This window comes from Thunnus albacares, chromosome 4 (assembly GCF_914725855.1).
Source record: "Thunnus albacares chromosome 4, fThuAlb1.1, whole genome shotgun sequence".
In the NCBI taxonomy this organism is placed as follows: Eukaryota; Metazoa; Chordata; class Actinopteri; order Scombriformes; family Scombridae; genus Thunnus; species Thunnus albacares.
The window spans coordinates 18,234,776-18,262,614 of record NC_058109.1 but is presented as its reverse complement, the minus strand read 5'-3'; the positions used below and the strand labels follow the sequence as shown (position 1 = coordinate 18,262,614).

The window sequence follows — 27,839 nt, the reverse complement described above, 5'->3', positions numbered from 1 at the left end:
CTGTATGCAGCCTGCATTGTTCTGTACAAACAGTATCTGTTACTGGTGGACACCTCCCCATATTGACATTGTCAAAGAGAGCAACTTGATCATCTAGTTCACTGTGGGTGTGTGCATATATAATTCCACACCCTGGTTTTTACGTAGCACAAGTAGGAGCACTGCCACGTTTATTGCATATCCAAAGGCCGTTCACACAAGTCACTGTTGTAGGAACGATTAGATCAGGGCATGTCTTAACATTTAAGACGACACCAAAGCTCTGCTGCAATATTTCCTGTTTATAGGAAGTACTTCAAGTGCATTTCAAAGGTTTTGCTTTTAGGGAAAGACAGCTCTGAGATTTGTCGCAGACATGAGATACCGAGGTGAGATTTTTCTTTATTTAAAAAAAAAACAGATAATGTCAGTTCTCTGACCATACATTTACATTTATCTGCACTTTGTGGTTGACAGCTGTCTTGCACATTGTTGCTGTAATTGTTGTTTTCCTAATAACATGGGAAATCTCAAACAATTCATCTGAAATACACAAGAAAGCAAGAAATATTCTTGGTGAGATCATTTGTTTCTTATTAGATTTTAAATACTGAGCTACTTTGTGTTTTCCTCATCTCAATAATTTTGTCTCCATTCTGTCATTTTAGGGATGAATAATGCACATCAAATCAAAACAATATTCAAAATAAGTAAGTCAAACATACTAAATTTTTTAACAGAAATAATTATTCTCTCTGTTGTTCGGTTATGGTATAACTTATCTTTCTAACATCACACATGACTTTCACATTTACTGAATGTTTTGCTTTGTTCTTGTAAGATCAGAAATGCTTTTTTCCATCACTCTGTTCTGTATCTGTAGCAACACCTGAGACTGCGCCAAAATGTGGCCTCTCCGGAATCTGTCCACCTGACCATTTCGCTATACATATCAGAAGTGGAGCCGCCAATGTTGTTGGGCCACACATCTGTTTTGAGGGTAAAATGTATGTGTTTATGTGGTATTTCCTGAATAAATGAAATGTTGAGAAAATAGTCACTCTGCAGTGAATCTAAACTTTAAGGGTATTTCAACAGCATCATGGCTCATTTGTTGAATAATGTGGGACCAGGACTGAACATTGTGGTCATAAATGGTGAGTAAAAATACTTTCTGATACCTCTGCAGCACACTGAGAAACAGATCTGTAAATTACTGGTATGCATTGAAGGATTAAGGGATAGGTTCACAATTTTTCAGATCTGTCTTAGAACAAATCATTGAAGACAATCATAGTTTTACCACATTTACAGTCTTTTTAGCATCAAATTCCCTCTTTCTGTTTCCCTGTTGAGCTGTGGTGGAAGTATAGTAACAAAAAGAGGAACTTTGACACTAAGAAGACTGTAACGTTGAAAGATATCTACTTGATTTGACTCATTAGGACCGCTGAAGCTTCATATTAGTTTCAGATAAACTTTTAAACACGTTTTTGGACAGAAGGAGGCTTGTGGATTTTGACCCCCCTCACTTACATTGTAAATGTATTATGAAGGGATCTTCTAATGGTCTGTATGAGCAGGAGGAATGATTACGGCAAGAAAATATTTCACTGTTCATTTGGGCACCCGACTGTTGTTTTAAGACAGACTTGAAAAAATTGTGAATCTGTCCTTTAATCAACCAAATTATGAAACATATACAAGAAATAATTTTAACTGTTGATGCACTTTTATAAATTACATTTTTTAAAATTATAATTATTAACAGTTTTGAGTTTCAGAGTTAATTCCTGAACTTGGAAACAGCAGTTGCCAAAACAAGCACACCACAATTTATTAGCTTCTGGAGCTTTCTATCATATTACATGTTCCTCATCAGCAGTAAAGCACTTAAAATGAGGGGAAAATCCTGTAAGTGCTTAAGAAAACCCACTTTTGTCTATGAAGATCATGTGATGTAATAAAAAGCTCCAGAATTGCTAATAAACAGACCTTGAGGAGATGGCTGTTGGTATGTTGTCATGTTGTGTGTATTGTCAATAATACAGTTTTTTGTTTCATCTCAGGTGAAAAAGGAGATGTGGAGAAATTTGGCTATCTTAACATGAAAATTGGAAGTAAGGGTTGTTTTTTAATCCCTTAAACTTGTTTTCATTTTCAAAGTCTTTTGCAACCTTTAAATAACGGTAACTACTTTAACATAAGAACCAGAAGACATCCTGGCGTACCTGAAGGAGATTGAAACCGGAAAGATTGTTATGGTGGCATCATATGACGACGTGACAACAAAGTAAATCATTATCACAAAGATTCAGCAGCTAAATTGATTTCATATCACACAGTCTGACTCTTTTGTACTTCTTTGTGGCAGAATGACAGATGAAATGAGGGAGATATTCGTTGGAATGGGAAGCACTTTGATCAAGTCTGTAAAACGCAGAGATAACTGGGTGTTTGTAGGAAAAGCAGGGATGAGAAACAACAGCTCCTTTGAGAAGGTCAGTGACTCTGCTCTGTGATTACATTCGTTCTATTTGTGTCAGTTAAGATCATTTATTTTCTTTTTAAAAAGCATGAAAATTGACTGCAAACTGATGTCTTCTTCACTTTTCACCTGTCAGCAAGCTGTTAATGATGAGAAAACCAACATTTACGAAGGATGGCCCGCGACGGTGGAGGTGGGCGGCTGTTTCCCCCGAGGCGCTGATGGACAGAAACTTTAAAGGACATCACTGATGAACTGGAAAATATGATTGAAGTTTCCTTTTTAATGGTTTTCAGGCTTTCAAGACTTATCTCCGCAAATGATGTCACTCCGGTTTTACATTTCAAACAGTTTAAACGCTTTAATTTATTGCTCTTAATATTCACTTCACTTTGTATTTTATTAGTATGCTCTCCCCAACGATGCACACTCTTAAACTCGTGTTCATACCATTATTCTTACGTTTCTTCTTTTCCAACTTGCTTATACTTGTTCCTAAAAATTTTATTCAAACTTTAAAATATTCAGCTCATGTATTACATCTGTGCCTCTATTCAGATTTTTCTTTTATATCTTTCATACTTTTGAAAATATTCAACTTTTTCGCTCATTCGAATGAAACTTTGAACATTCTGCTCATCTTTTTGGACCCTTTCAGCTTCTCTTCAACCTCTTCATACTCATTCATGTTTTCACCCAGAAACATCATTCAAACTTCACACCAGTCACCACCCTTTGTACTTTATCACATCGGTTCCACTTTTTCATACCTTTCATGCTCTTTCCAGACCTTCACGGGAGATTCAAACTGTCTAAAACTTTAAATCAAAGTGTTTTCATCACTTACACTTCAACGGATCTCACACGTTGCATGTCGAGTGACATCGTCTTTCAGTTTAAACACTTGAACTGGCACTAATGCTTCTCTAGTTTCTACTTCAAGTGACACTTCCTGCTCAGTTTACCTTCACTTCCACTGACATTTCAACTCCTGTCGGTGCTTGAACTTTAACTCTTCAGCTCCTTTCAGCAATTTCGTTTCAACTGATACCTCAAGTTGGTGGTGGCGCTGACACCTAAACTGATACTTCATCTTCATTCAGTGCTTACAGTTACAGGGAAACACGTCCTTTTTAACTGCTATTTCAGCTTCTTTCGGTATTTGTGTTTCAACCGTCACTTCAACTGTTTTACTATTTAAGCAAACTATTTTAACTATAACTACTTTGCTACAAATTATTTTAACTATTTAAAAAAAACTGTTTATTTTAACTATTTAAAATGTTTCAACTACAAAATTGTCATTGTGTTACTCTTTTTTTTTTTTTTTTACCATTAACGTTTTTTTTGTTTGTTTTGTGTTTTTTAGGTTAAGGGTCTAAGGATACTTGGTGTCGTACAGTACATTGTACACATTAAAAAGGCATCTGAGGCAAATGTCATTTGTAATTTTGGACTGTATAAATAAATAAATTAACTTGACTTGACTATTACTGTTAATAATAATAGAATATGCAAAATAAAATCAGTCAAGGTTATAGTGTTATAGTGCTAATGTAACATTTTACACTCATATGGATACATGTACTGTAACTAATACTGGTAGAACATGCTGACATTTTGTCTCTCTGGGATAAATGAACAACATTTCTTCTGATTCAGGGATCATTTATCATTTCAAGAGCAGTTGCTATCTCATATTTCTCACTTTTTTTCAGTACTTTCCATGGAAGTCGTCGTCTTTCTCTTCTACTTCTCACATCACTTCTCAATATTCCTTTTCTTATTTGTTCCATACTTTGTACTGTAAATATTCTTTGAGCACTTTGGGCCTGTTCTCAAGGGTTTGTCCTACTGGGAGTTTCCTCTCTCTGGCATTCTTGGTTGGCGCAGTAGAGAGGGAGAGAGAGTAACCTCGGATAATTGTTGAAACTCTGTCCACTGTGAGCCCAGGAGGGGTCTGTGCAGATAACAATCTGGATTTATACTGAGGACATGGGAGTCACTCATGGAAAGAAGGTAAGATTGTTAATTTCTTCTTCACTGTTACGCAAAACGCTCACATGAAATTCCTAAAGTCTAATTGCAAGAATATCCAGTGGAGGCATCCATGTGGCAAATATGCAGCACTTTCTTGATAAATTGTGCTCTTGAGAGAATTAACAATGAAAAAGACACATTTTGGGGATTGTCTGTCATAATAAACAATGTATTATTGGTGTATACTTTAGCACATGGAGGCTTACCTCAGTTTTCTTGTATTTTGTTGGTTTTCCTGGCAGGCCTTTTCTGCTGTTTCATTTCTGAAAGACAGTGAATGCTCAAACCAAACACAGGCCTTTATCCAATGAGAAAAGCCTTGCCAACACTGAAGAGTGGGCCTTGGAGAGTGTTTATCCCGTCATGTCCTATTAATTCTTCTCCACACATTATCCACTGTGTGAGATTTAGCAAAGCAGCAGGGGTCTCCTCTCATCATCCAAACAGCAGAGACAACAGCAGAGTTTGTCATTAAAATGCCTCATCTAGATTGATTTTTACTCATTTTGACCATTCACTGTCATACTGGAGGCTGGTTTATGAACAGATTTAATGCTGTTACTTTTTCTTTTTTTTTTTTTACGAAGGCCAGACATGGTGCAGCTGAAACTGAAATGTTAACAATACCAGAGCTACAAAAAATGTTGTCTGCTATGTTGCATTTTGCTACATATTCATCTAACAATTCTATCAAACAATAAAAACAGAAAGAAAACAACTGAGGCAGTTTAGTCCAGACTGAATTCCACAGGGCAACAATTCTTGTCTTGACTATTAATTCTGCTCCAGCAAATGAGTTCCTCAGTGGGAATCAAACTGCGTTTTGTTTGATCCTGCCATAAATGAGATGGCAGCCTTCCACCTCACCACTAAGGGCACTCGCTTCACTGGAGATGTGGAACTAGAGCCGACACTTTGTTTTGTGTGTCAGCATCATAATGCTGCTTTGTGTGGTTCACAGCGCTCACTGACATTTGCATGAAATTACATTGTTGCCTGCACTGGGAGATTTCTATCTATTTTTTGATAGCTATCGTGTTTGACAGTATATTTTTTTTTATTATACAAGCCAGTATTTTGAAAAAAAAAGCAACACATTTTATGGATAAGTTAGTAGTAACTACAGTATGAGATCAATTCTATTCTATTTCACATGTGATTTGTCTTTTTTTCTGTTAACAGAGAGATCTTCAGCATTTTCCAGGTAGAAGTGAGACACACCTGAACAGGTCAGGTGAGTTGATTATACTGTTAGTTAATAATACTGTTGATTTCTGTGTCATCTTGCCATTTGTCAGACTCATGTTATTCATTTATGACACATCCAACGACTCTCTTGCTGTGAAGCAGCAGGGTATCAGCCACTAAGCCACTGTTCCATCTATAAAGTTGATTATTATCATCATTATCATAAAGCCGCGGGTTAATCTTGTGATCTGTTTGTGTGACTGAGGGAAAAAAATGAAAGGAGGTAGCAGGAATATAGATGGTGCCATAAAAGCACATGTGTACTGTAGTTGTTTGCAGTAGAGGCATTTTTATTGTTTGTGTAACTGTGTCAATAAAGTCTATAAAGGTAGACCAGAATTTGTTAAGTCAACGAACTTTTATGGGGCCGTCAATAAACCATTTGCCCAGTAACATTCAACATTCAAGTCTCTAAACTCAGTTCAGGTTCATGTTTTACAACTGTGATGTGAAGTTGTAATTGTTGTTTACAGTTGAAAATGCTGCAGGTTTATAGACTGTTGGACATCTAGTCTTCATAGAAAAAGGTTTTCATTTTTGACCAATGAAGTGTTTTTTAAGTTGTCTTACATACAGCGTCTTGCTGTCAAGAGGATGTATATTCCCACATCTATCTGTAATCCAAATGGAGAACTAATGACACAGTACAGCACTATAAATACTAATGACTTTGGTTAGACAGCAGATTGTCCTACAAAACTCATGTTGAACATCAAAAACTAGAAATTCAAATTGTATTCTTGTACTGGAACAGAGCTTGTTTCTCTTTTCAAAGCAATAAACACATTATACAATCTACTGTCCGCATTGGATTATGGAGACATCCTGTATGCTCGTACTGCTGCCACCACCCTTAAACCACTGGTTGCTACCTACCACAGTGCCATTAAATTCATTACACCAGACAGTTATTGCACTCACCACTGTGAGTTATATGAAAAGGTCGGATGGTCATCACTTACATGTAGAAGGCATCAGCATACCTGTGTCTTCATTTATAAGGCCTTGCTATCAAAGTTATTTAACATCCTTAGTTGAGTTTAGAGCTAATAACCGATGACACCAGATCACAGAGCAGGTTGTTCCTCATACTTTGCACCTTAATACTGGAATGAACTGCAACACAGCATTAAATTAGAGACACATGTTCATCTGAGGGGCTTAAAAGTTTTACAAGCTAATATTCTTCATAATGTTTGGGATTGTTTTAAGTAGTAAGAAGTGTCTGTGAGTGTGTATGATGTGAATGTTCTCAGATCTTGATCTCAATGACATTTCCTGAATAAATAAAGCTTGAAAAATATAAATGAAAAAAATCAAGAATAAAATCACCTTAACGGTCAGCTTACTTTATTTGATGGTCCCCGAGATTTCCATGGTGTCACTTGCATCAAGGACACTTGAAAAATCTTGCACCACTAAGGTTCCCAGGGCATTTCGAGTCTGTTTGAGACTGTGGGATGCGGTGTCAGTGTTTGTGGTAAAAGTAATTTCCTCCATATATTTCCAGTGTTTCTTAGTATCACTGAGAGCATTGTAAATAAGTGCAACAAAAACAATTGCGCTGAGTAACTTAACTTGTGTTTGCATGTGGTGTGTCCTCGAGCAGTCTGGACTTAAGAAGCTGCAAAGGAGTGTATGGCTTATTTTCCACACCAGAGTTTTGTCATAATTTTTGATCTCATCACTGAGACAATAGTATATAATAGTCTGTTTTCCTGCCATGATTTTTCTGTGCAAATTTCTTTCCTGTTTAGAAGTGTAACATTCACAATTATACTGAATTGTAGACTTACTTTCACCCTGATGGTTATTATTTAGTAGATATACAGTATGGGTTTGTTGGTAAGTTTTCTCTTTTAGTCTCAGTAATGCAGACACACCAAAATGAACAGGAAGACCGATCCCCAGAGCTTCAGGCTCTTCCATCCCAACCACAGAGTGAGGACAGTCAGGAGGAGAGCAGTAATCTAATCAGACCCCAAAAACCTCTCAATCCTTTAACTGCCTCCAAGAGCCACCGGGAGCTCCACAAAGAACTGCGGATGACCCACAAGAGGTTGGACACAATGACAATCATGGACACTGATGGACACTTCAGTTTCCTTGTTCAAATAGATAACAGAGTATTTCTGTGTGTCTGTCAGGAGAGTATGTCAAGAGGGGAAGACTGAACTCCAGCTAGCTCTAGAAAAGAGGAAATGGGAACAAAAGGTGAAAGCAAGCAGAGAGCAGGAAGAGAAGAACCGTTCACCGCTTCATCAAGAGCTGTTGAAAAGACATCAGAGGCTAGAAAAGGTAGGACATGTTTTCACATTTTTCACAAAAATTGTTGTCACATCTGCCGGGAAAACATCATAATGGTTGATATTAGGAATAAAATGAGAAAGCAACATCTCATTAATTATTTTATCATATAAAAATGTTCAGTATTTCCACACAGAAGATTGGCATTGATCTGGAGGGTTTATAGTACCATGTGGAGCATGAAGTTGTTCTGCAGTTGGCCAGTGGAGAGCAGTGCAGACACTGTTTCAGACTGCAGAAATCCAGTCTTGGCTCTTTCACTAACTCACTTGTATTAATGCCCTCTGAGTGTTCTAACTATATGAACTAAAAGACGTCACATGTAGAGATTTAACTAGGCTGCTCTATTTACAAAGGTTTTGCCTTTGTGTTAAGAAGGATTAAGGATTGTGTGGATCTTTCAGGCGTTTGGGGAATTAAACCAGACCTCAATAATCTTGTGAAAATGGCGCCTGGTCACTGCAGCTACACATATGAGCTCCAAATTTAAGCATGTTTTCTTTTTTTTTCCCCTCAGCTGGAAAGAAACAAAGGGCAACAGCAAGATGAGCCAGAGTTCCTCCGAGTCAAAGAGAGACTGAGAAGGACCGCAGTGTTAGATGCAGGAGAAGAAGAAGCTTGAGAGTTAAGATACGTGATTATATTATTTGGCACAATGGACCGTTTGAAATAAGTGACTGGCTCGAGAGTGAGAGACTGATCTTCACCATTAGACCTTCAGTGTGTATTGTTTAAAACTTGTAAAATAAATAGATAATACAGTATTCATCATCAAGACGATCAAGATATTTTCATTAAGTCTATATAGCTGCATTAGACTGCTGGATTATTATGTAGACGGTACTTTATACTAATGTGATAATATTTAAAACTCTACATATAACATGTCTCACTGTTTGTGTCACTATTTTTAACATGTCTGTAATATTTCTTGCTACTCTGTCCGTATCATTCAACATGATGGATGTGTTGTCAGTATAATGACACAATTGGTAGTTTTTGAGTACTCGCTTTAAGTTTTCCTGCACTTGTCACAATTATATTACAGCTAAATTAGGTGTGTTTTATATTGTGATGCTGAGAAGTGAGTTATCATCAATGCACTAGTCAAACAGTCAGGTATATTTGAACGAGGTATCAAGAGGACATTGACATGATGTCTGCCAAGGTGATTGATGTCACCACTGAGAATTACTGTAAATTTGAGATGACTCTTGTGTCCTTTGTGTGCCTTTTGGTAATATTTACATTAAATAAATGAACATGAGACTGATACATTTGAATGTTTTCTCATTACATATAAGTGTGTTCACATAGTAATGAATGTACAAAGTGAAAAACATAGGAAAGAGAAAAACAGAGTAAAGTCTAAACCACTAAGTTACAACCACATATGTGTAAAATTTAAAAACAGGTACTTCTATTGGAAAATAATAGATCATGTAAATTAATGTATACCAGAATGAATAAAGGTAATATTTATCTTTACAAGTTCTGAACATTGAATAATCTTCAAGGGCAGACTACACACCTGAATACTGTAATGATATTCATTACAGTGATTAACTGCAATTTTTTTTGAGGCTGTGCTTTGCTTGCATTTTGCATATTGCTCCCTCAGTATGACAATATTGAGTGACAATATACAGTAAGGAAAAAGTAAAGTAGTACAAAAACTTTGCTGCCCATTTGTAATCTGTTTATATTTTTGAAGCAATTCAACTGTACTTCACAAACTACGATACTTTCTTTGTACCCCATATTCAAAATGAAGTGCAGCGTAATGACAGAACACACAATGCATAGACAAGGAAGTTTTATTTCATTTCCTGCAATCATATCTCTGTGGGTACAAATCTTTGTATTTTCTTACAGCTTGTTCAATAACCCATGATGCATTGCATCCATACATTTGTAGCTCAAAACAGCTTTACAAAAAAGGATATACAATATATACTTATATTTATATATATAATATACACGTGTTTCTTTATGCATTTAGATGTGTTTGTAATGGGTAAAATAAGCTTTTTTTTTTAAGAAAAAAAAACACAGCCAAGTGGAAACAAATCCCAGGTAAGGTTCAACATAAGGTCATTACCAGACAAATAATAGCCAGTTTATCAAAGTCATCAACATTGGCTATCTTACAGTTAACATGAAGCCCTTCACACACAGTTTGCATATTTTCCACAATTACAGTCATGTAAATCCAGAGTGATTGCCTTCTTTTACTGTACTATGTACGTGTATGTATCAATGACAGATCGAGGGAACTGGTTTCAATGTAGGCAAATAAATGTATTCAAATTCAATAAAATATTGTATGGATGAGTTGGCTCACTACAGCTAACTAAAATACAGCATTATGTCATGACATACCTTAAATTAATAACCGTAAGGTATGATTAATATCAGGGTTTAAGTGCTTTCAGCCAGTTGTCGCAGGGAGAATTTTATGTCATCCTTCATCTGAGTCATATATTAAAAGTTGATGACATGTGAATCTACAGTCAAACATTCCCACTTCAGTGTATGGCTTTAGTACTGTAGCTCATTTTCTCAGAGGATTAATGTAGACCATGCACACTGAAGGCTACTCCCACTGCACACAGATGATGTTTCCAGCACTTTTTCTTTTGTTAAATTTTTTTGTTCTGTGGCACTTGTATAAGAGTAGGATATGTGTTTTTTTTTCTCTACTTGTGACTGGGTATTAGAGAGAGAAAAAAGTATTTGATAGATTCTACATAAGCAACATAACCACAAAAAAAATGATTGAAAAAAAAGAAATTTGAGTTGTAAATGACATAGTACAGGAGAAATGTCACTCAGGTAGAGACTAGACCTTCATAGTCAATGCAAATGATACAGTAAGTCCACTGTGCTGTGTTGTACATTGTCAACAACATTACTTCTGGTGTTACTCACTTCACATTATATAGCTCAAAATTACAGTATTACATCATTTTCAATACAACAGAGTAATAATAATCATGTGTCTTTATACTAATTGATCATCATTCATGTAAACATATTTAACCAGGTCATGCAAACAGTAGACCAAAACTTCTTCCACTAGAGGTGCACAGCACAGAGCAGGCGGAGCGCCCAGACTGAGATCCCTGTGAGAGACTGACAACAGGGGGGGATATTTAGATGCTCGTTAGAAACAGAACAGGGAGGATGAGCATGACGTGAATATAATCGTTTTCTTCCCACTGGTAGCATAATTGCACCTTCCAAATAACTCCTGCTAAACATGACGAGAGCAAGTGCAGGAAGGTCAGATTCCTGTGATTTACAGATTTATGGGGATCTCAGTTTGAGCCTCTAACAGAACAGCCATAAAACAAAAACAAAAAAAAAGTCTCCTTTTGATATTCATACACTTCGATGTTTTCCCCAACAGAAGCATGCAGACACTTCAGGTCAGAACCATTCTTCACAAACCCAGTCTGAGCCAGAATATAGAGTCCAAAACCCCCAGAATCACCCTCCACTTTCAAATATCTCCACTCCAAAAAGGCTTTAAACAAAAGGAGTAAATACTCAGAAAAGACAGAAACACTTAATAATGACATTATGAGAAGAAAGACGAGAGTGGTCAAATAGAACAAATGGGCAGGTGGTGTCGGCAGTGGAGATGAACTCTATTTAACTAAACAGCTACTTGGTCAGTGACTGGACTGAGTCACATTGACGGGTGAAGAGTATAAAGACATGCAGGACTAGCTTTCAGCATTGTTTCCCCTCTAAAAAAGCGTTCCCCATTCTTTCTGCCCCGTCTGGCCAGATTTTTTTGGAGAAAGCTGCCAGAAATGTAGAGCGTGTGGGCCAGATGGATGCAGACAGATGGTAATTGTGATTAGAGGTAGATGTGACGAATAATGTAAGACCAAAAATAATGAAGAGGACCGCCTTTAGACCACTGCCTCGTCTTTGATTTAAATTACAGAGCTTAGATCCTTGCTGAAGCTAAAGTCCAAATGACCTGCTATAGCTGCAGAAAGGACAACTACAAGTTGTTTATTTCATAATCATGCAGACAGACCCTTTTTAAAAGAAAACATCATGTCATGAACTCTGTCCACTCGGAGCAGCATTGCATACATGTTCCGCAACAAAGTTAAAACGTGTGTATCTTGAGTCAGGATGTGGTTTTGAACAAAGACTTACAGCATGTTTCTACACACTGTGACAGTGACGGGCTCGCTGTGGATGAACTCTGGTGGACACTGCCTGATAACTACTCTGCATTCCTGGCCAGACTGGGCGGGCGGGCTCTGGGTGCTCCAGGGATACAATGTCACTGTGACAACGGGAGGTTGCGCTCAGACACGACTGGCTGGCCTGCAGCAGTAAGTGCAGCTTCTCAGGCTGTCCCGATCTGTGCTGCCCTCTGTGCTTCCACGGCGACCGTCCTCGTAGTGGGACACTGGATGTTACAGCAAAACAGGGAACATATAAAGCTTAAGGGGAAAACCCAGTATTATTCAACTGCTGGACTGGACTGGATTTATCTCTCTTGGGGAGGTCATGTGTGATTCACTTTCTTAGTGTAAAACCATAACCCAATTAACATTCAGAAGGAAACATTTAAATAGTTTGAAAGTGTGTAATGCTGAAGTTATAGCTAAATAATAAAGGGTAAATAATACAGATGCTAAAAATAATAGGCTAGTAATGAAGGTCACATGACTTTTCCGCAGTATGTCACTGCCTATTACAGAACCAGCTCCATTTGCCAGTAGCTAGAATTATGAGGGAGGAGGGGAAGTACCCACCTCCCCCTGGAATATCAACTCCCCAAATGGGGCTTTAATCTTATAATTGTGGCCGTTTTGACTATAAGTCGTAATAACTTTGCACTCAAAACTTACAGCTCTCCTCCTCCCCATTTCCCAAATCATCATCCTCCTCCTCCTCCTCCTCTTCTTCTGGGAGCAGATGTCCGTGGCAGGGACTGGTGGGAGTAATCTGACTGGGTCCCTCGAGACTAGTGCCCAGCTGCAACTTGCGCATGTGGCGCACCACCGCTGTGGCATTAAACGCTTGCTGCATGGAGACAGAGAGGGGAAGGGAAAAAAATAAAAAATAATACCCCTCTGTGTCTGACAGCTATTGAAGGAGAAAAAACAGCAAAGGCGTACAAAATGTGCTCTTACTCCTGCCAATCTTAATACTGCTTTTTCAGCAGGATGCTCTGTGATTCAACCAAAGCACTGACCTTCCATTTACTTTTGGCAAAGTTCTTCTTGATTTGAGCGCTGACAGATTCATGGATATTCTTGTCCAGAGCTGTGTCTCCACATATCCTGCAAAGTCAACGGGAATTAGAGAACTTAAAGGCATTTGAGGCACCTGCCTGGGACTTAGTTTGATTGTCAATTGAATCTGTCGATTAAAGCTGAAATGATTAGTTGATTAATCGATTAGTAGGTTGACAGAAAATTAATCTGCAACTATTTCGAGTACGGATTAATCGCAAAAATGCCAAACATTAGCTGGTTCCAGCCTCTCAAATGTGAGGATTTAATTTTTTTGTCATATATAATAGTAGTATAATAGTAGTATATCATTAAAAAAATCTATCTGAATATGTCACCTTTGACTATTTTTTCAATGAATTGATTACTGTTTAGTCTTTAAAATGTCAGAAAATAGTGAAAAATCCAAGTCCAGGGTGGCGTTGTCAAAGCACAAATCGTCACATTTGAGAAGTTGAAACTTGCAAATGTTTGGTATTTTTACCTGATAAATACTTTTAATTTCCTTTTGATTAACTAATCAATGAACAGTTTCAGCACTGCACCCAGCTATATGTAAAGCGATGCATATGAGGTTTTTGTTTTGTAGATAATTGAGGTTCATGCTAATGAGTAAATATCAAAAGAGAGAGAGGAATTAGATTTTCCTACCATGGATGCTGGAGGGCCTGCTCACACGTATATCTTTTCAAAGGATCCTTTTCCATCAGGTGACAGATGAAGTCTTTGGCTGCAAACAGTTTTTTAGTTTATGTTATAAAAAAGATACTTTCACTTGTTATTTATTATTGTTATATCTGTTGTAGATATTTAAGGAATACCTGAATCTGAGATGTCATCCCAGTATGGAGAGTCAAATTCATACTCTGCTTTCAGAATCTGCTCAAACAGCTTTGCATCGTTTTCATCGTAGAATGGAGGATATCCACATAACCTGAAGGAGTGACATTACAACATATTCAGAACAATGAAGAGATCACTCTACATCTCAGGGATGAATCAGCTCAGACTTACAGAATATAAGAAATAACTCCTATGGACCAGCAATCCACTGCTTTGCTGTACGGCTTCTGAGCGAGCACCTCAGGAGCTGTGAAACACACACGGCAGACATTCAGAGGGAAAAAAAGCGGAAAATATATGAGTCAGAACAGCAGTGAGGCTGAATTCAAGTAATCTTGACCTCTCAGTAATACCATGTGATCTGGTAGGTCACGTTAAACAGGTAGAGAGTACTTCTGAAACACTTGCAATTGACTCAGTAGTGGATGAAAGAGCCTCTCACAACGCAGTGAATAAAGAGGGGATATCAGCTGAAACAGCAAGTGCTGAGCTCACATGAAAGAGAGGGAGGGGGTGGGAGGGTGAGGAGAGTCTGCCTGACCAAAGAAATTAATGCCTCACCCACATATCCAGGAGTACCGCAGGCTGTGGACATAACACTGCCTGCTCCCTCAATCTTTGACAGTCCGAAGTCACTGATCATAATCTTGGAGTCTTCGTCCATGCTGTAATACAGCAAATTCTCTGGCTGCAAAAACAGGAAGGATGATCAAAGAAGAGGGTTTTGCAACTGACGAACCAACTGCAAGCCAGATTGAGCTGTTACATTTCTGTCTTCCCTGGACCTTAATACCTTCAAATCTCTGTGGACGATCCCCATATCATGGAGATATTTGACTGCATCTAAGATCTGGTGGATGAGCTGGCTGGCATCTCTCTCCGTGTAGAAGCCTTTCTCCACGATCCTGTCGAACAACTCGCCTCCAGATACCCTGATGATTAAAAATGATGGAAAAACAGCAGGTTTTAGTATGAGTTTGGCAATGATTTTGTATGGAATTATATCTATCTTTTCATTGTTTCCCCCTTTTTTGTGACCAACATTTTTATCATTTTTTCCCCCCATGTAGTTTAATAAGGGTACAGGGCACACAATTGGAATTGCCATGCAAAGAATATACAATCCATGTGAATCAGAAACTCAGTCAAGATGTATCAGCATCTCTGTCCAGGGTCTTTACATTACCAAAAACAACTTGACAAACAGGCAGGTTATTACAGTCTCATACTGTGCTGCCAAATATTGTTCAAAACACAGAAATTTATTTAAAATTCTTGATACCAAAGTTGCCAAATATGTCATCAGGCTGAATTTTAGAGAAAAATTGTGTATAAAATGATACACAAGACAAGATTTGTAGAATATTTGGTGCGGCTATAAAAAACACACTTACATTCTGAATATGATGTATATGAATATACATATGCTACTAGAAAGTAGAATAAGACCACCTTAAGCTACTTGAGAGGAAACAGAAGCAGAAAACTATATGTTAACTAAATATTAAGCTAATAAAATGTCATAAAAACATACAAAAGTCACATTTCCATTGAGACATCAGGGCATTTGGCATTTATGCTTAATACATTGTTCCTGATTAATCATCTGTCAATCAACTAATCGATTAATAGATAAATTGTTTCAGCTTTGTATTGAATATTTGTAAATGCATGCCTTCAATATGAATAGACCTTGCATAACATAAAAGAAGAAGGAAAACTCACAGCTGCATAACAAGATATAGATGAGATGTACTTTCAAAGATGTCTTCCAGTGAAACAATGTTGGGGTGCTTGATTCTGAGGAAGATAAGTGGACAGAAATCATAAGAAATAGAACAAAATAGAACATGTTGCATTTGTAAATGAGACACAATTCTCTAATGCTTAGTGTGAATTGGTCACCAGATGGCATTCTTGCTGCATATTTCACATTTAGAGTGGTCTGTTCTCTCTTTTCTATGGAAAGTCCTGCAGTAAACTGGGATCAGCCCTATCTCGTTCTCCTAAAATACTCCATAACAAAATCTCCCACATCAAACACAGCAGAGCTTATGATGGATATCTACCTCTCGCTGTGAATGACAATGACTGACTGGCTGTATATACAGACCAGTGTGTGCAGCTGGTACTATAAGAGAGACTTGACAGAAAACTGTAATAAATGCAATTCACATGCAAAAAAAAAAAAAGATTGTTATTATAAACCAGCCAAGCAGCCAGTTGAGCATCTCTCTTGGCTCTCGAGTCAAGTTGAGAGCATATGAGCACGCTATCACCATAACACAGTGGCAGCTGAGAGAGGCTAATGTGACTTTTAATGGAATTTTTCTATGTTTTTCTGATAATTTTTTTTTAACTTTCTTGATGTCTTTTATTTCTTTAATGGTGACTTTAAGTATTTGGCTAAACTCCACTCCTCCCATTCCTCCATATCTTTTTTCCTTCAGTAATATCCCACCCCCCTCTCCATCTCTCCTCCCCATGTCTCTTTCTCTTTCTTCAATACACTGCTGCGGGGAACTCCACACCATCTCCGCCTCTGTGTGCTGTTGCCCTGGCAACAGGGACACTAAAAATAGGTCTATCTTCTTTACTCCTGACATTTCCGGTGCACAATCCTACTGTTTCTACTGACACCATGCATTAAGTCACCCATTCGATTGACCCCTGCATATATATTCTGCATCTGCACATGCATTGTTGTAAGAGGCTGCGCTGACTAATTCCTCCTGCTGGACACAGAGTGACAGCTGATGCGTCCTGGGGGAGGAGGGAGGGGGGGACTTTGGCGACCTTACCTGTGTAGTACTGCAATCTCATTTTCAATGTTGTTCTCTTTGCCTTCCAACGCTTTCTTGGGGATGCACTTGATGGCCACCAGCCTCTGGGTTCTCTTCTCCTCTGCTAGAACCACCTCTGAGAAAGCTCCCCTAAAACACAGGCAGTGGACACACACACACACACACACACACACACACACACACACACATATGCACACCTCAGAGAGAGCAAGAGAAATAGAGTGCAGGGTGAAATGGACAAGATTGGAAAGCAAAGGAAGGACTTATTTTTCTTAAGATACAGGCCACGATGGATTGAAAATCATTCAACATTATGGACTGAAGATAATTTGACACAAATCATTTTTTCAGATCTTTTTATCTAATAATTGCTTAATATTGTCTCAATGCAAAGTTGTGTTTTTAGTTAATTCCGACACTAATTAAATTAAATTCAGTTATTAGATATTTTCTTCCAAAAAATGTCTCTCAACACCAGGGCTGTTAAATATGATCTTCTAATACTTTTCATTCAACCATCTGGCTGTGTGTTTATATGGCGTGTGTGTGTGTGTGTGTGCATGTGTGTGTGAGTGGTGTTTAGATGAATAATTCAAAATGGTGACATTACCGAGAGGTTTTGGGGCTGAGAAAGGCTCAGGAGGTGAAGCAACAGTCACATACAGACATTTACAGGAGTAGCAGTTGCTTTAAAAAAAAACAAAAAAAAAAACTATTTTTAATCCATTCAATAATAGATGCAGTAAATGTAGTGTGGCTGTTTCTGAGGGAGACTAGACTGCATTATGGATTATGGTGTGGCGATGATGAGAGGGAGAATAGTGTGTATTTACATAGTCTCCCCACAGGAGTGTGGGAGGGAGCTCAGGAGGAGGCCTGAACGCATGAACATTGTTAGCAACCACAGGGATCCTTTACATGTCGGCGAAACAGCACTGTCATGCAATACACAATGGACAGTCAATGTTCATGTTTTAGCAAATATTTCTTCTTCTTCTCCATTTGTCACACTGTGGAGTGTCTAAGTAGCTCTCAATCTTAATGGAGGATAACTTCACTTAAGTCTGTGACCTTAAATAAAAGGATGCAGACTTCAGAGTGCTGTTGCCAACAGAAACCATGTGATAAGACGGCAAACATCTCTCCTTTTATGTTTATTCAGCTTTTAATGGTTATTAACACTTAATTACAGAGCTGAAGAGTTATTGTGCAACCCGGCCGTCTCTCAGTTCACCTCCTCTCATTTCCATCCTCGTGTCAGAGTAAATGCTCAGTGTGGATCAGTTCACCTCCTCTCATTTCCATCATCATGTCAGAGTAAATGCTCAATGTGGATCTGTGCTAATCCTTGAGATGGCTTTGTACTGTGGCCATGTTGTGCTCAACGAACCAGCGCAGCAGAAACGTTTGCATAGTGAAGCCAGTGCACACGAGGAGAGCAGATTCTCACACACACACACACATCTCCAGTTTCATTTTCTAAAAAGTCCTTAAAATGATCTCAGAGCAAAATCACATAAAGCTCCAATTCTCATCGACCCATGAGAGCATTTTAATGTGTTTAAGTCTGCAGCATTCACAGCCAGGGTTTCATTGGGGAGAGTCAAACTTCTATTACTGGTCTGTAAAAATCCATTTAGTCTTATTAGCTTTTTACTGTAAAATAGGATGATCAATGGGCCAAGACAAAGAGACAGACAGGTGGGACACTAAAGGTGATGAATGATATGTGAATATATCATTGAAATGTGGAGCAATGTCCAGAGAATGTTTGGCGTTTTGCTTGATAACCGACATACACTAAATCCAAATGGTTGCCAATTAATTTTCTGCCGATCAACTTATCGATTGACTAATTGTTTCAGCTTTAGCTGATTATCTGAAACAAGAAAAATGATCACATGAGCTAGCTTCAGCCCCCAGCTGTTTCTGAAATAGTGGTGAGAAGTAAAATATGGTGCAATGAGAGCAACACCCCCCTTAAAATCCAGCTAACCCTGATACCCAAACAAATATGATTACTGTTACTGTAATAATGGCCTTTTCAGTTTAACAAGATAAAAATATCTGTTATTTTATTCTTTGTCACTGCTTGTATTGTCAAATTTGTCAGTTAGAAAGATGACAGGGTAAACCAAATATTCTCCCTGGACTCAAACGATGTCCTTTGGAGCGATTTATGGCCTGCTTGTACTACAGTAAATATCTGATAACAAATTTTGATCTTGTGTTTATTCTGTATGTTATCTGATCTACGCTCAAAGATCCTGTTATTTTAACTTTTATTTATGCAACGCTTGAAAAGAAAAATATGCCAAGAATTGAAATACTGTCAGTAGTGATTGTGTGGCTGCATGTAATCTGGACTGATGGTTGAAAAGGTACTTTTAAATATTACATCTGCATCCTTTCACCCAATATCTGTGAGTGACAGAATGACTAAGAGCAAATGAGAGAGCTAGAGGAGGATGTTAATGGATGTATGCACACACACACATGAATGCACACACACTTTTCTACTGTTGCCTTGAGACACATTGTAATTAACCATCCAGTTGCTCATTTCTCCTTGGAGACGTAGTAGGGGTGGGCTCTCAGCGGGTTTAGGAGAGAGAAGAGCAGTAAATGGAGGAAGAGAGGAAGTTACAGCTGTTATTCTCAACTGATGAGATTTAGTTAAGAGTGTATGTGTACATCTTTGGATTTGACATGAGTAAAAAGGGATATAAAAAATGTTTATGTTATTGTCCAGCCTCATACGTCTTTATATATTTCTTCTCCCATTTGCCAGTAAGTAGATTGGTTTGCTCACTTAAGTTGATTAGCTCTCTGTCTCTCACTATAACAGATTAAAACAGATTATTTATTCCACTGGCAATTTCTGGTTTGATCCTGAAATACTGACACATTATTTTATCAATTTTATGCCATGAAATAATGCTGGCACACACATTACAGTAACTTGCTCTCAAAAAATTAAAATAAATAAGTTTCATGTGAGTCATTTGTCTCAAGACTCATAGCTGACGCATCTGTCAGCTAGGCTGTTTTTGTGCACATGAACAAGGCTGTCACCGCACATTTTAGACATTTTTACAGCTATATATGAGCCAATAGATAGATAGATAGATAGATAGATAGATAGATAGATAGATAGATGGGAATTATGCATCTGTAGCAGAGTGATGGTGGCTGCCATTGCCCAAAGCCATAAGCACAACATGAACACCACAGCATGGGTCTCTCTCTCTCTCTCTCTCTCTCTCTCTCTCTCTCTCTCTCTCTCTCTCTCTCTCTCTATCTCTCTCTCTCTCTCTCTCTCACACACACACACACACACACACACACACACACACACACACACACACACACACACACAAGTTGTTGAAGAAACTGTAATCCCAGCTGTCCATCTGGGCAAATATTTATTCACACATTCTCATATCACTATCAGTGTTGCTCTATGCTTTCACTTAATCGGTGCGCTCTTCCTGCTAAGCTAGTTTCAAACTAGTGATATACTAATTGGTTGCACCATTAAAACATAAGAAATGTCTTACCAAGTAAAGGAAGAAACATTTGTAGCTCCATCTGATCAAAAGCAATAAACTGTGTAAAAAGGAAGTCAATGTAGCATCACAAGTTGTAGAATAATTTCCAAAAAATAGAGTTTTAAGAGGATGAATGACATATTAATATTAACTGCCAATCCTTGTTGCATAATGTCTTGTACTTTGAGTATGTTGTATTATTTTTGTGAAATGTAATTTAAAATGTACAGTTTAGATCATTAGCATTGTATCAGGTGAGAAATATTGACCATATTATGTTTTGGATTCCTCACTCTAAAAGGGTCAAGTAAATGTTAGATTTGTCAGTCAGTTCTACCTGGCAAGTACTCGGTGTAAATATTTGGTAACAACTAATCTCTAGGTAAGAACAAGATTTGAATGGTGCAACCCATTTTAATTTAGTGGTGCGTAAATCTCCACCACTTAGAAAAGAATTAGGTTATAACTACAGTAGGCTAAATCTGAACTTGTTAAGAGCTGGTGCATCCTAATAAAAGCCTGTCGCATCTCACTTAAAATGATGGATGTTTGCTGCAGTGGTAAGTATTATTCATGATGTTATTTTTGTTTGTTCATTTCATTTTGTTTTAAAGACCGCACTATCAATCAGGGAGAGAAGGCCCCTTGGACTTGTAGCGGATAGCTACAAGCATCCATTAGGCTATCGATCTCACCTGATGTAAGCGGTCCCTTCCAGCCAAACATGCCTCCAAGTCCCAAAAAAAGCTTTCTCTTTTTAGCCTAATCCATTTTGTGTGTGTGTGTGTGAATGTGTGTGTGGGAGTGGGTGTGTTTGAGAGAGGGAGAAAGAAAGAGAAGAGTGCATGTGTGTGTGGACATACAGTACTGTATAATCCCATTCTGACACATCTCCAGATCCATTTTTACACTGCTGTCATTATGAAAAATAATATTTTATGTTCATGTCAACAAAGCGAGGGACTGGACCATTCACTAACAATTGTACAACTGTACGTTTTCCATCTACTCTAGTAAAGTCATGTGTAGGTCAAATCTCTTAACTCCTCTGCTCTCCTTTATAAACAATTCAACCAGTACAAGTGCTTTCCAACAATGCTCCAACACGTTATCAATGTGGACTGTATAAATGGCTCTTAAAACTGGCCTGCCACATATGTTACGTCTTTGATTCTTTTTCAAGGCCCCATGAAATGTAAAGCTCAATTTCTAGTTATCCTGTTTTTGAGTGCAACAATTTACCATCCATGCAAAATATCTATCTTTTCCAATCAAATCTCTCCCAAATTGCTCTTGTGTGAAAGAATGAAAGCTAGTACTGCTACTCCCACTGAGAATCAAAACCAAATTCCTCAGATTTTTGTAGCTCTTAGTCACCTTCATCTCATTAATTGTTGGCAGACAACCTCACAAACTGTATGTTTCATGATTTTATTGTACCACTGCTCTGTTTAATGTAACTATTTTGTTTGTTCGATTGTTCCATAATAGAAAGATCTGCCATGGAGAATCAAGCATCAGCAGTACATCTGAGAAACACTCTGCTGTGGATGGTTGAAACATTTTTTACTTCTGTGTTGTGGTCTGAAATGTTTTTGTGAACTGGCCCCAAGCTCTTCATTTATGTCAGTCAACCTGCTGGCTCGCTTTGATATCATTCTCCACAAGACTTGTAAACTGTGCTAATGTCCAATAATGCATCAATATCACCACCAGTAAATAACTCATATCACCATGTCCGAAAATCCTAACTAACCCTTCAAATCATCATATTTCACACAAGAACACACCAAACCATGACAAAAGAAATTTAAGAAATCTATGAAAGAAAGAGTTGTTACAGAAGCCAACACCTATAGCCATTACACAGGCTACAGGCTATAACCAATAACAACAGCAGTGATGGGCAAACTACTCTAATCATTCCTCCCATCTGCAGAAACAAAACATACAAAACTCTCTGGATAGTGTAGCCCTCCAGATTGCAGTTAAGAAAACCTGACAAAAAACATGGCTCCATATTGGCCATAGTCCAGCTCAGATCTTTCCACTAGACTTCTGACTGTGAATACAAGAAAAAAAGGAATCATATTAAGATGAAGGTATATCATTCAGTACATGCTAGCTGCATCGCTCTAGGGATAACAATGTTAGTCTGTTTGTCAGTTGATCTGCTGTTCCAGCTGTTCAGTCCAGACTATAATATCTAAAATATCTAAACAACTGTATTGATTATCGTGAAATTTCATACAGACATTTATAGAGGGTGGATCCTTATGACTTTGGCAACTTTTAGTATAGCTCCACCAAGAAGTTAACCTGTGGTTTTAAGAGTTTCGACAGCTATTGGATGAATAGGCATGACATTTGGTACATTGATGTCCCCCTCAGGATGATTTGTAATCACTTTGGTGATTCCCTGACTTTTCATCTAGAGACACCATTGGGTCAAAATTTTAAATTTTCCAATACTTTGGCTGTTCAGTGCCAATTAGCAAATGTTAACTAGGATGATGAACATGGGAGTCTTGTTTCCTGGTGAGCACTATTCCCCAAGTGTTGTAATGCTCCTCAAGAGTGGCTTCCGGGAAATTTGTCTTCTCCCTGGAGGTCACAGTGGCAGACAGCGGCCTTACACAGGATGTGGCTGAGAAAACAAGACCCCTAGAGTACTGTGTATTAAATACACATTTGTCTTCTTGCAGAGAGTTAGATGAGAAGATAGATACCACTCTCAATGTACGATAAACTCATGTTTGCACAGATTAAACAAATGAGATATAACATGTTAAATAGTGAGCTTAAGAGGTGGTGGTGGGCAGACTTTGTTACCTCTGAACAGCCAGGCTTCCTGTTTCCCCTGTTTCCAGTCTTTGTGCTAAGCTATTGGTATCAAGTTATCGATCTTCTCATCTAACTCTTGGCAAGAAGGCAAATTCCTTTAAAAGTTTTCAAAATTATTCATTACTTCAAAAGAAACATAACTAGTCACTTTCTGCCTTTCATTTCACCCGCGTTAAATTGATGTTGTTAGAATGTCTATGTTAATTAATGTGCATTGTCCCTATAGTTGTATAGTTGTATAGTAAGTCATTTGCACTCACAATTCTTAAAAGGCCATTAAGACTCAGGATTATTAAGAGAGTTATATCAGTGCTACATACTGTTTTCCTGTCTCATCAATTTCATGTGAGTTAATAATATTGTTAAAAGATGTTAATGAGGATAACAAGGAGTCAATAGAGATATGACAAGGGTGACAGATATCATAACTGTAGAGTGGGGGGGGGTTTCATCTGTTAAACCTACGTTGAGGACAGCTTGTCCTGAAGTGGACTCCAAACACAGGTACACTGTGAGGATTAGCCGGAATTGAATATAATATTTCAACATAAATCAATTAACTTCACACACTGAATTCCTGGATAAAGCTCCTCTGTAATCTTCTCTCCGAGCATAAGGAGCTTTCCGTCAACACATTAATTCTGCCCTCTGTCAGGTCCAGCTACAGTGACAGGAGGAAAAGAATATTACTACAGCTTTTTTCCCCATTCTTTCTGAAATATGGGAACATACTATCCTAGAAATTCACTCTCTCAATCCGTCTTATATAACCCTTAATAATCATACTTGAAATTACAATCACTGTTTTAAGTTCCAGTGAAGTTTTGTTGAATCATAACAGCAGTTGGTAGCAGTAGTCATGAATTCTCAATAATACAGCTTTGCTTGACAAAACGCATTGCATACAGCACTCACAGCTCTGACACACAGACTGATGGAGTCTTATTTGATGTCCTCCTACAGCACTCGACATAACCAGACAGCCTTATCATCTGCCCACTGCTATTTCACTTTTTTGGATGTGAACCAGAGTTGCGCAGTCATTAATATCTGATTCTGTGCAGCCTCTCCAGGGAAGCAGGTGTGATTCCAAAAAGAAAGAAAACAACCACACTCCATATGGCAGAGTCGTGTCATCACAGGTGGATGTGGGCTAGGTCACTTGTACTTAGTTTGGGGGGGTGGAGATGTGCCCCACCAACCATCTGGGTTCAATCCTGTTCCCCTGTAGAGTACGGTCACAGGTCTGTGTGAGTCCATCCCTCACCATAACAGCCTGCAAGTCAACATTTACCCTGCTAGTTGAAGATTAATTTTCTCCAGAATTAGAGCCAAATGTATATGTAAATAATCTATTTGGATTCCAGACTATGTGCCTGTAACAAAATGTAATCGTGGTCAATCTCAGGGTTACCAGAAATACAGGTTGCCACTAAATGAACTGAGCTTGGGCTTCAAAAGTTTTATAGGAAGGCTGCAGTCAGCAGTTGCAGTAACCGATTTATTTCATCTTTAGCCAAAGTTATGAGTTCACACACTGTCTCTCATATTCTCTCACTGTCCCCACAACAAGAAAACCATGTCAGAGCCACAATAAAGTCCCCCAGTGTGAATCTACCATTGAGTGTCCAAATCAAATCTTAGTTCAGTTACACTTGTTCACAAATACTGATGTTATGTCCAAGGCTGACAGAATAACTTCACTGACCAGTTATGTTCAGTAACAAACACATTCATACTGTATGTAACCATGCACACATTCCTGCACACGCATACTTGCATGTGAAAATAAAACACATGCATGTTAAACACATGGCAGCTCTAGATGTCATTTTAAACTCATTGTCAACAACAGTCATGGCTGTAATAAACTTGGAAGAATCCAAGCTGCTTCCAAAAATTTATTTTGTTAACTTTGCATTGACAGTGACCAAACAATCCATAAAACATATCTGTGATCCCTCTCATATGTTTTTGTACCACTACAGTGGGCAAAAAATACATTTTTGAATGCTTTAAGGTGGATGGTAAACAGTTGAGTCAGCATCCAACAGTGGCCGTGAAAAAGACAAGTCAAAGTCAAAAATAGACATTGTAATGACGAACACGTCCAAAATATCAGTCAAGTTTCTTGGAAAGTGCAGACTCAGGGCCCTGGGGCAAAAATGAGCTGTGGGCACCTATTGACCCCCCTATTGTCTCCCATTTTCCGTGCACTGTGTATGCACTCTGTTACCTGCAAGTGCCCATCAGGTACAGTGCACAGAGCAGACTACACATGGCAGCTTAATTATGTTTGGCCTCAAGCTCCAAAAACTGCAACAGACAGAGCTTCAAGACTGAACCGAATGAAAGGGTCAGGTCAGTTAACCCAAATGATACCCAAATGTGGTATTCAATTATGCAGATAGTTTCCGTTTCACTTTCCGAGGGATTCAAGATTGCTGCAGCCCTTCAATACAATGGACACAAAAGGAACCAGTGCAATGGAGGTAAATATCGCCAAAGCATTAAAAAATTATATAGATTTGAGCATTGTGCCTTTCCAGACACAATGTCCCCAGTTATTCACTGTAACTAACTGAATCTGGGGCTTTCAGGACCCTCAGAGGATCTTGGGCAACCAGTGCAGTTGCCACTCACCCTGACAACAGCACTAAACTATCAGCATAACTTACGTTCCCAGCACTTCTTTGAAGTCATAATGTTCTTTGATGTCTGATGTCTTCTTTTTCCATCCATTTCCATCCTCTCCAAGAGGCATCCTACAACGCTGATCGGATTCGCCACACTACAGCTACGGGGCAAAAAGAACAAAATTAAAAACAGTGACTAGACTCAAGAGTATGCACAATTAACCGCCACCACATGAGGGTATATAATAGAAACACTGATAAATCATTTGATCAAGATGATTGTGCTAAATTGTACCACAGATGGAAATAGTGATTCGACCAGTGACTGTTAGTGAAATTTGAAAGTGCTCAAGCTATAAAAGTTCCCTCAGTGGTTTTGTATCATGTTACAGTTCTACAAACAGTATTTTGATGCTGTCTCTCAATGACATTACAAACATTATTCCAGCTCACAGAGGGAAAATAAAACAGGTCTTGCAATCATGTTATATCATAATCAGTGGGCACTTCTTCTGCACTAATTAATGCACTTAATTGTGTTTAGACTGCAAGGATTATTCTGCCTCTGCGTCAGTTTAATAGATCCATTACAGTTTAGCTGACTGATGTGATTGCTGCATAAAGCCTTAAGCCATTGTACCATTGATTGTTCTGATTAAAAGTTCTTGTAATTGCGGCACGTGCTTGCATTTTTTAAGACCTTAATGTGTGATTGCACTGAATGACAACAAGACAAGTCAGCACCACAACTCAAGCTGCTATTTTGTTCTCTTATGCGTGGCCAAAGTAGAACGAAAAATACTGGAGTTATTTTATCAATCTTTGCACTTGTTCTATTCCATCAGAGAGGCTAAATTAGAAAGAAAACGTTTGTAATGCTGAGCAAAATGTTATGAAAAAGAACACAATCATTAATACAGAATAGATCAAGATAATAATAAACTTGCTCACTGATAAGAAGATATGACTACTGAAAAAAGAAAACCACAACTTGTAACAACCAGACTAGCTGACTAAAGGCCAGGCAGCAATGAATAGCAACAAATAACAGCTTGAAAGTAGGGCAAACAGTGCAGCAGAGACAGTCGCAAGAAAGGGACCATATAGTGTCGCAAATACAAACGCATGGTCAGTAGAGAGGATGCTATTTGACATCTGAAGATTTAAACAATCAGATCGCTCTGAAGAAAGGTTAAAAATCTACAAATACAACAAGAGCTCTAGTCAAATGGAAACTGTATTCCACTGAGAAACATTTGATAACCTGCTCTGCATTAAAGCTGCAGGGCGTGAATGACAAGCAGGAGGTTGAGTGGAAATAAAAATGTATTAACAGTGCAATATATCTGCAATACTGAAATAATTTTCGCGGTGGTGATCATGCATATATAGGCTACAGAGAGAAAAGGCGGAGTGGGTGTACTGCAGCGCTCAAGGGTATGAAGGGTATGGCAGTCAAAAGAAGGCAGCATCTTTAGGTGAAATCAGGAGGCTGCAGACATGCGACATGGAAGCGCAGCAGAAACACTTTAAGTTTTATTGGCGAAAGAAAAATCTACACGGGTTGTTGATACATTTTTAGTAAGCATTTAACTGGAAAAAAAAAATACACACACATACCTAAATGGCGATCTGTGGCTATGATGTGTTCTCCTTCCCTCTGGGAGCGATGTGGTTGCTGTGCTTGTGCGCAGCGTTGGGTCCGCTCAGACTTCTCCTGACGTCAAGAAAACCAGACGTCTGTGGACGTAGTGCAGCATAAAATCACTCACTGTTCTCTTAACAACGTGATCTGCAATTCACCTTATGATAGCCGAGACACCGTCTGT

The 27,839-nt window shown here is 38.3% G+C and overlaps 3 protein-coding genes across 4 annotated transcripts; 2 read left to right on the top strand and 1 right to left on the bottom strand.

Annotated features, from left to right (window-relative positions):
• Positions 1–355: 355 nt before the first annotated feature.
• si:dkeyp-67f1.2 (uncharacterized protein LOC556106 homolog) lies at positions 356–2,981 on the top strand. Its single transcript, XM_044348740.1, has 7 exons — positions 356–368; positions 821–986; positions 1,078–1,136; positions 2,049–2,099; positions 2,188–2,272; positions 2,354–2,480; positions 2,604–2,981. The coding sequence occupies exons 1-7, from the start codon at positions 356–358 to the stop codon at positions 2,703–2,705; spliced, it is 603 nt and encodes a 200-aa protein (XP_044204675.1). The 3' UTR covers positions 2,706–2,981.
• A 1,371-nt stretch (positions 2,982–4,352) lies between these two features.
• Positions 4,353–9,335, top strand: LOC122981075 (protein FAM107B). Of its 2 annotated transcripts, none has more exons than XM_044349594.1 (5): positions 4,353–4,486; positions 5,690–5,741; positions 7,619–7,814; positions 7,903–8,053; positions 8,580–9,335. In XM_044349594.1, exons 1-5 carry the CDS (start codon positions 4,463–4,465, stop codon positions 8,682–8,684), a joined length of 528 nt encoding a protein of 175 aa, XP_044205529.1. In that variant the 5' UTR covers positions 4,353–4,462; the 3' UTR covers positions 8,685–9,335. The 2 variants fall into 2 exon arrangements, with proteins under 2 accessions (XP_044205529.1, XP_044205530.1); XM_044349595.1 differs by having other exon boundaries at positions 4,416–4,486; positions 5,690–5,736.
• A 2,799-nt stretch (positions 9,336–12,134) lies between these two features.
• camk1a (calcium/calmodulin-dependent protein kinase Ia) lies at positions 12,135–27,822 on the bottom strand. The gene is made up of 12 exons (XM_044348501.1): positions 27,631–27,822; positions 26,053–26,171; positions 16,977–17,108; positions 15,901–15,975; positions 14,969–15,107; positions 14,737–14,863; positions 14,347–14,422; positions 14,154–14,266; positions 13,984–14,062; positions 13,293–13,380; positions 12,946–13,120; positions 12,135–12,500 (listed from the first exon to the last, which is right to left on the bottom strand). Exons 2-12 carry the CDS (start codon positions 26,136–26,138, stop codon positions 12,397–12,399), a joined length of 1,194 nt encoding a protein of 397 aa, XP_044204436.1. The 5' UTR covers positions 26,139–26,171; positions 27,631–27,822; the 3' UTR covers positions 12,135–12,396.
• Positions 27,823–27,839: the final 17 nt, after the last annotated feature.

Coding starts and splice junctions, on each gene's coding strand:
- si:dkeyp-67f1.2 (XM_044348740.1), top strand. Junction 1,137..2,048: donor GAACATTGTGGTCATAAATG/GTGAGTAAAAAT, acceptor GTTTCATCTCAG/GTGAAAAAGGAGATGTGGAG. Junction 2,100..2,187: donor TCTTAACATGAAAATTGGAA/GTAAGGGTTGTT, acceptor CTTTAACATAAG/AACCAGAAGACATCCTGGCG.
- LOC122981075 (XM_044349594.1), top strand. CDS start 4,463: ATGGGAGTCACTCATGGAAAGAAG. Junction 4,487..5,689: donor GAGTCACTCATGGAAAGAAG/GTAAGATTGTTA, acceptor TTCTGTTAACAG/AGAGATCTTCAGCATTTTCC. Junction 7,815..7,902: donor CTGCGGATGACCCACAAGAG/GTTGGACACAAT, acceptor TGTGTCTGTCAG/GAGAGTATGTCAAGAGGGGA.
- camk1a (XM_044348501.1), bottom strand. CDS start 26,138: ATGCCTCTTGGAGAGGATGGAAATGGATGGAAAAAGAAGACATCAGAC. Junction 17,109..26,052: donor TTCAAAGAAGTGCTGGGAAC/GTAAGTTATGCT, acceptor CCTGTGTTTTAG/GGGAGCTTTCTCAGAGGTGG. Junction 14,267..14,346: donor GGAGTTATTTCTTATATTCT/GTAAGTCTGAGC, acceptor TCACTCCTTCAG/GTTATGTGGATATCCTCCAT.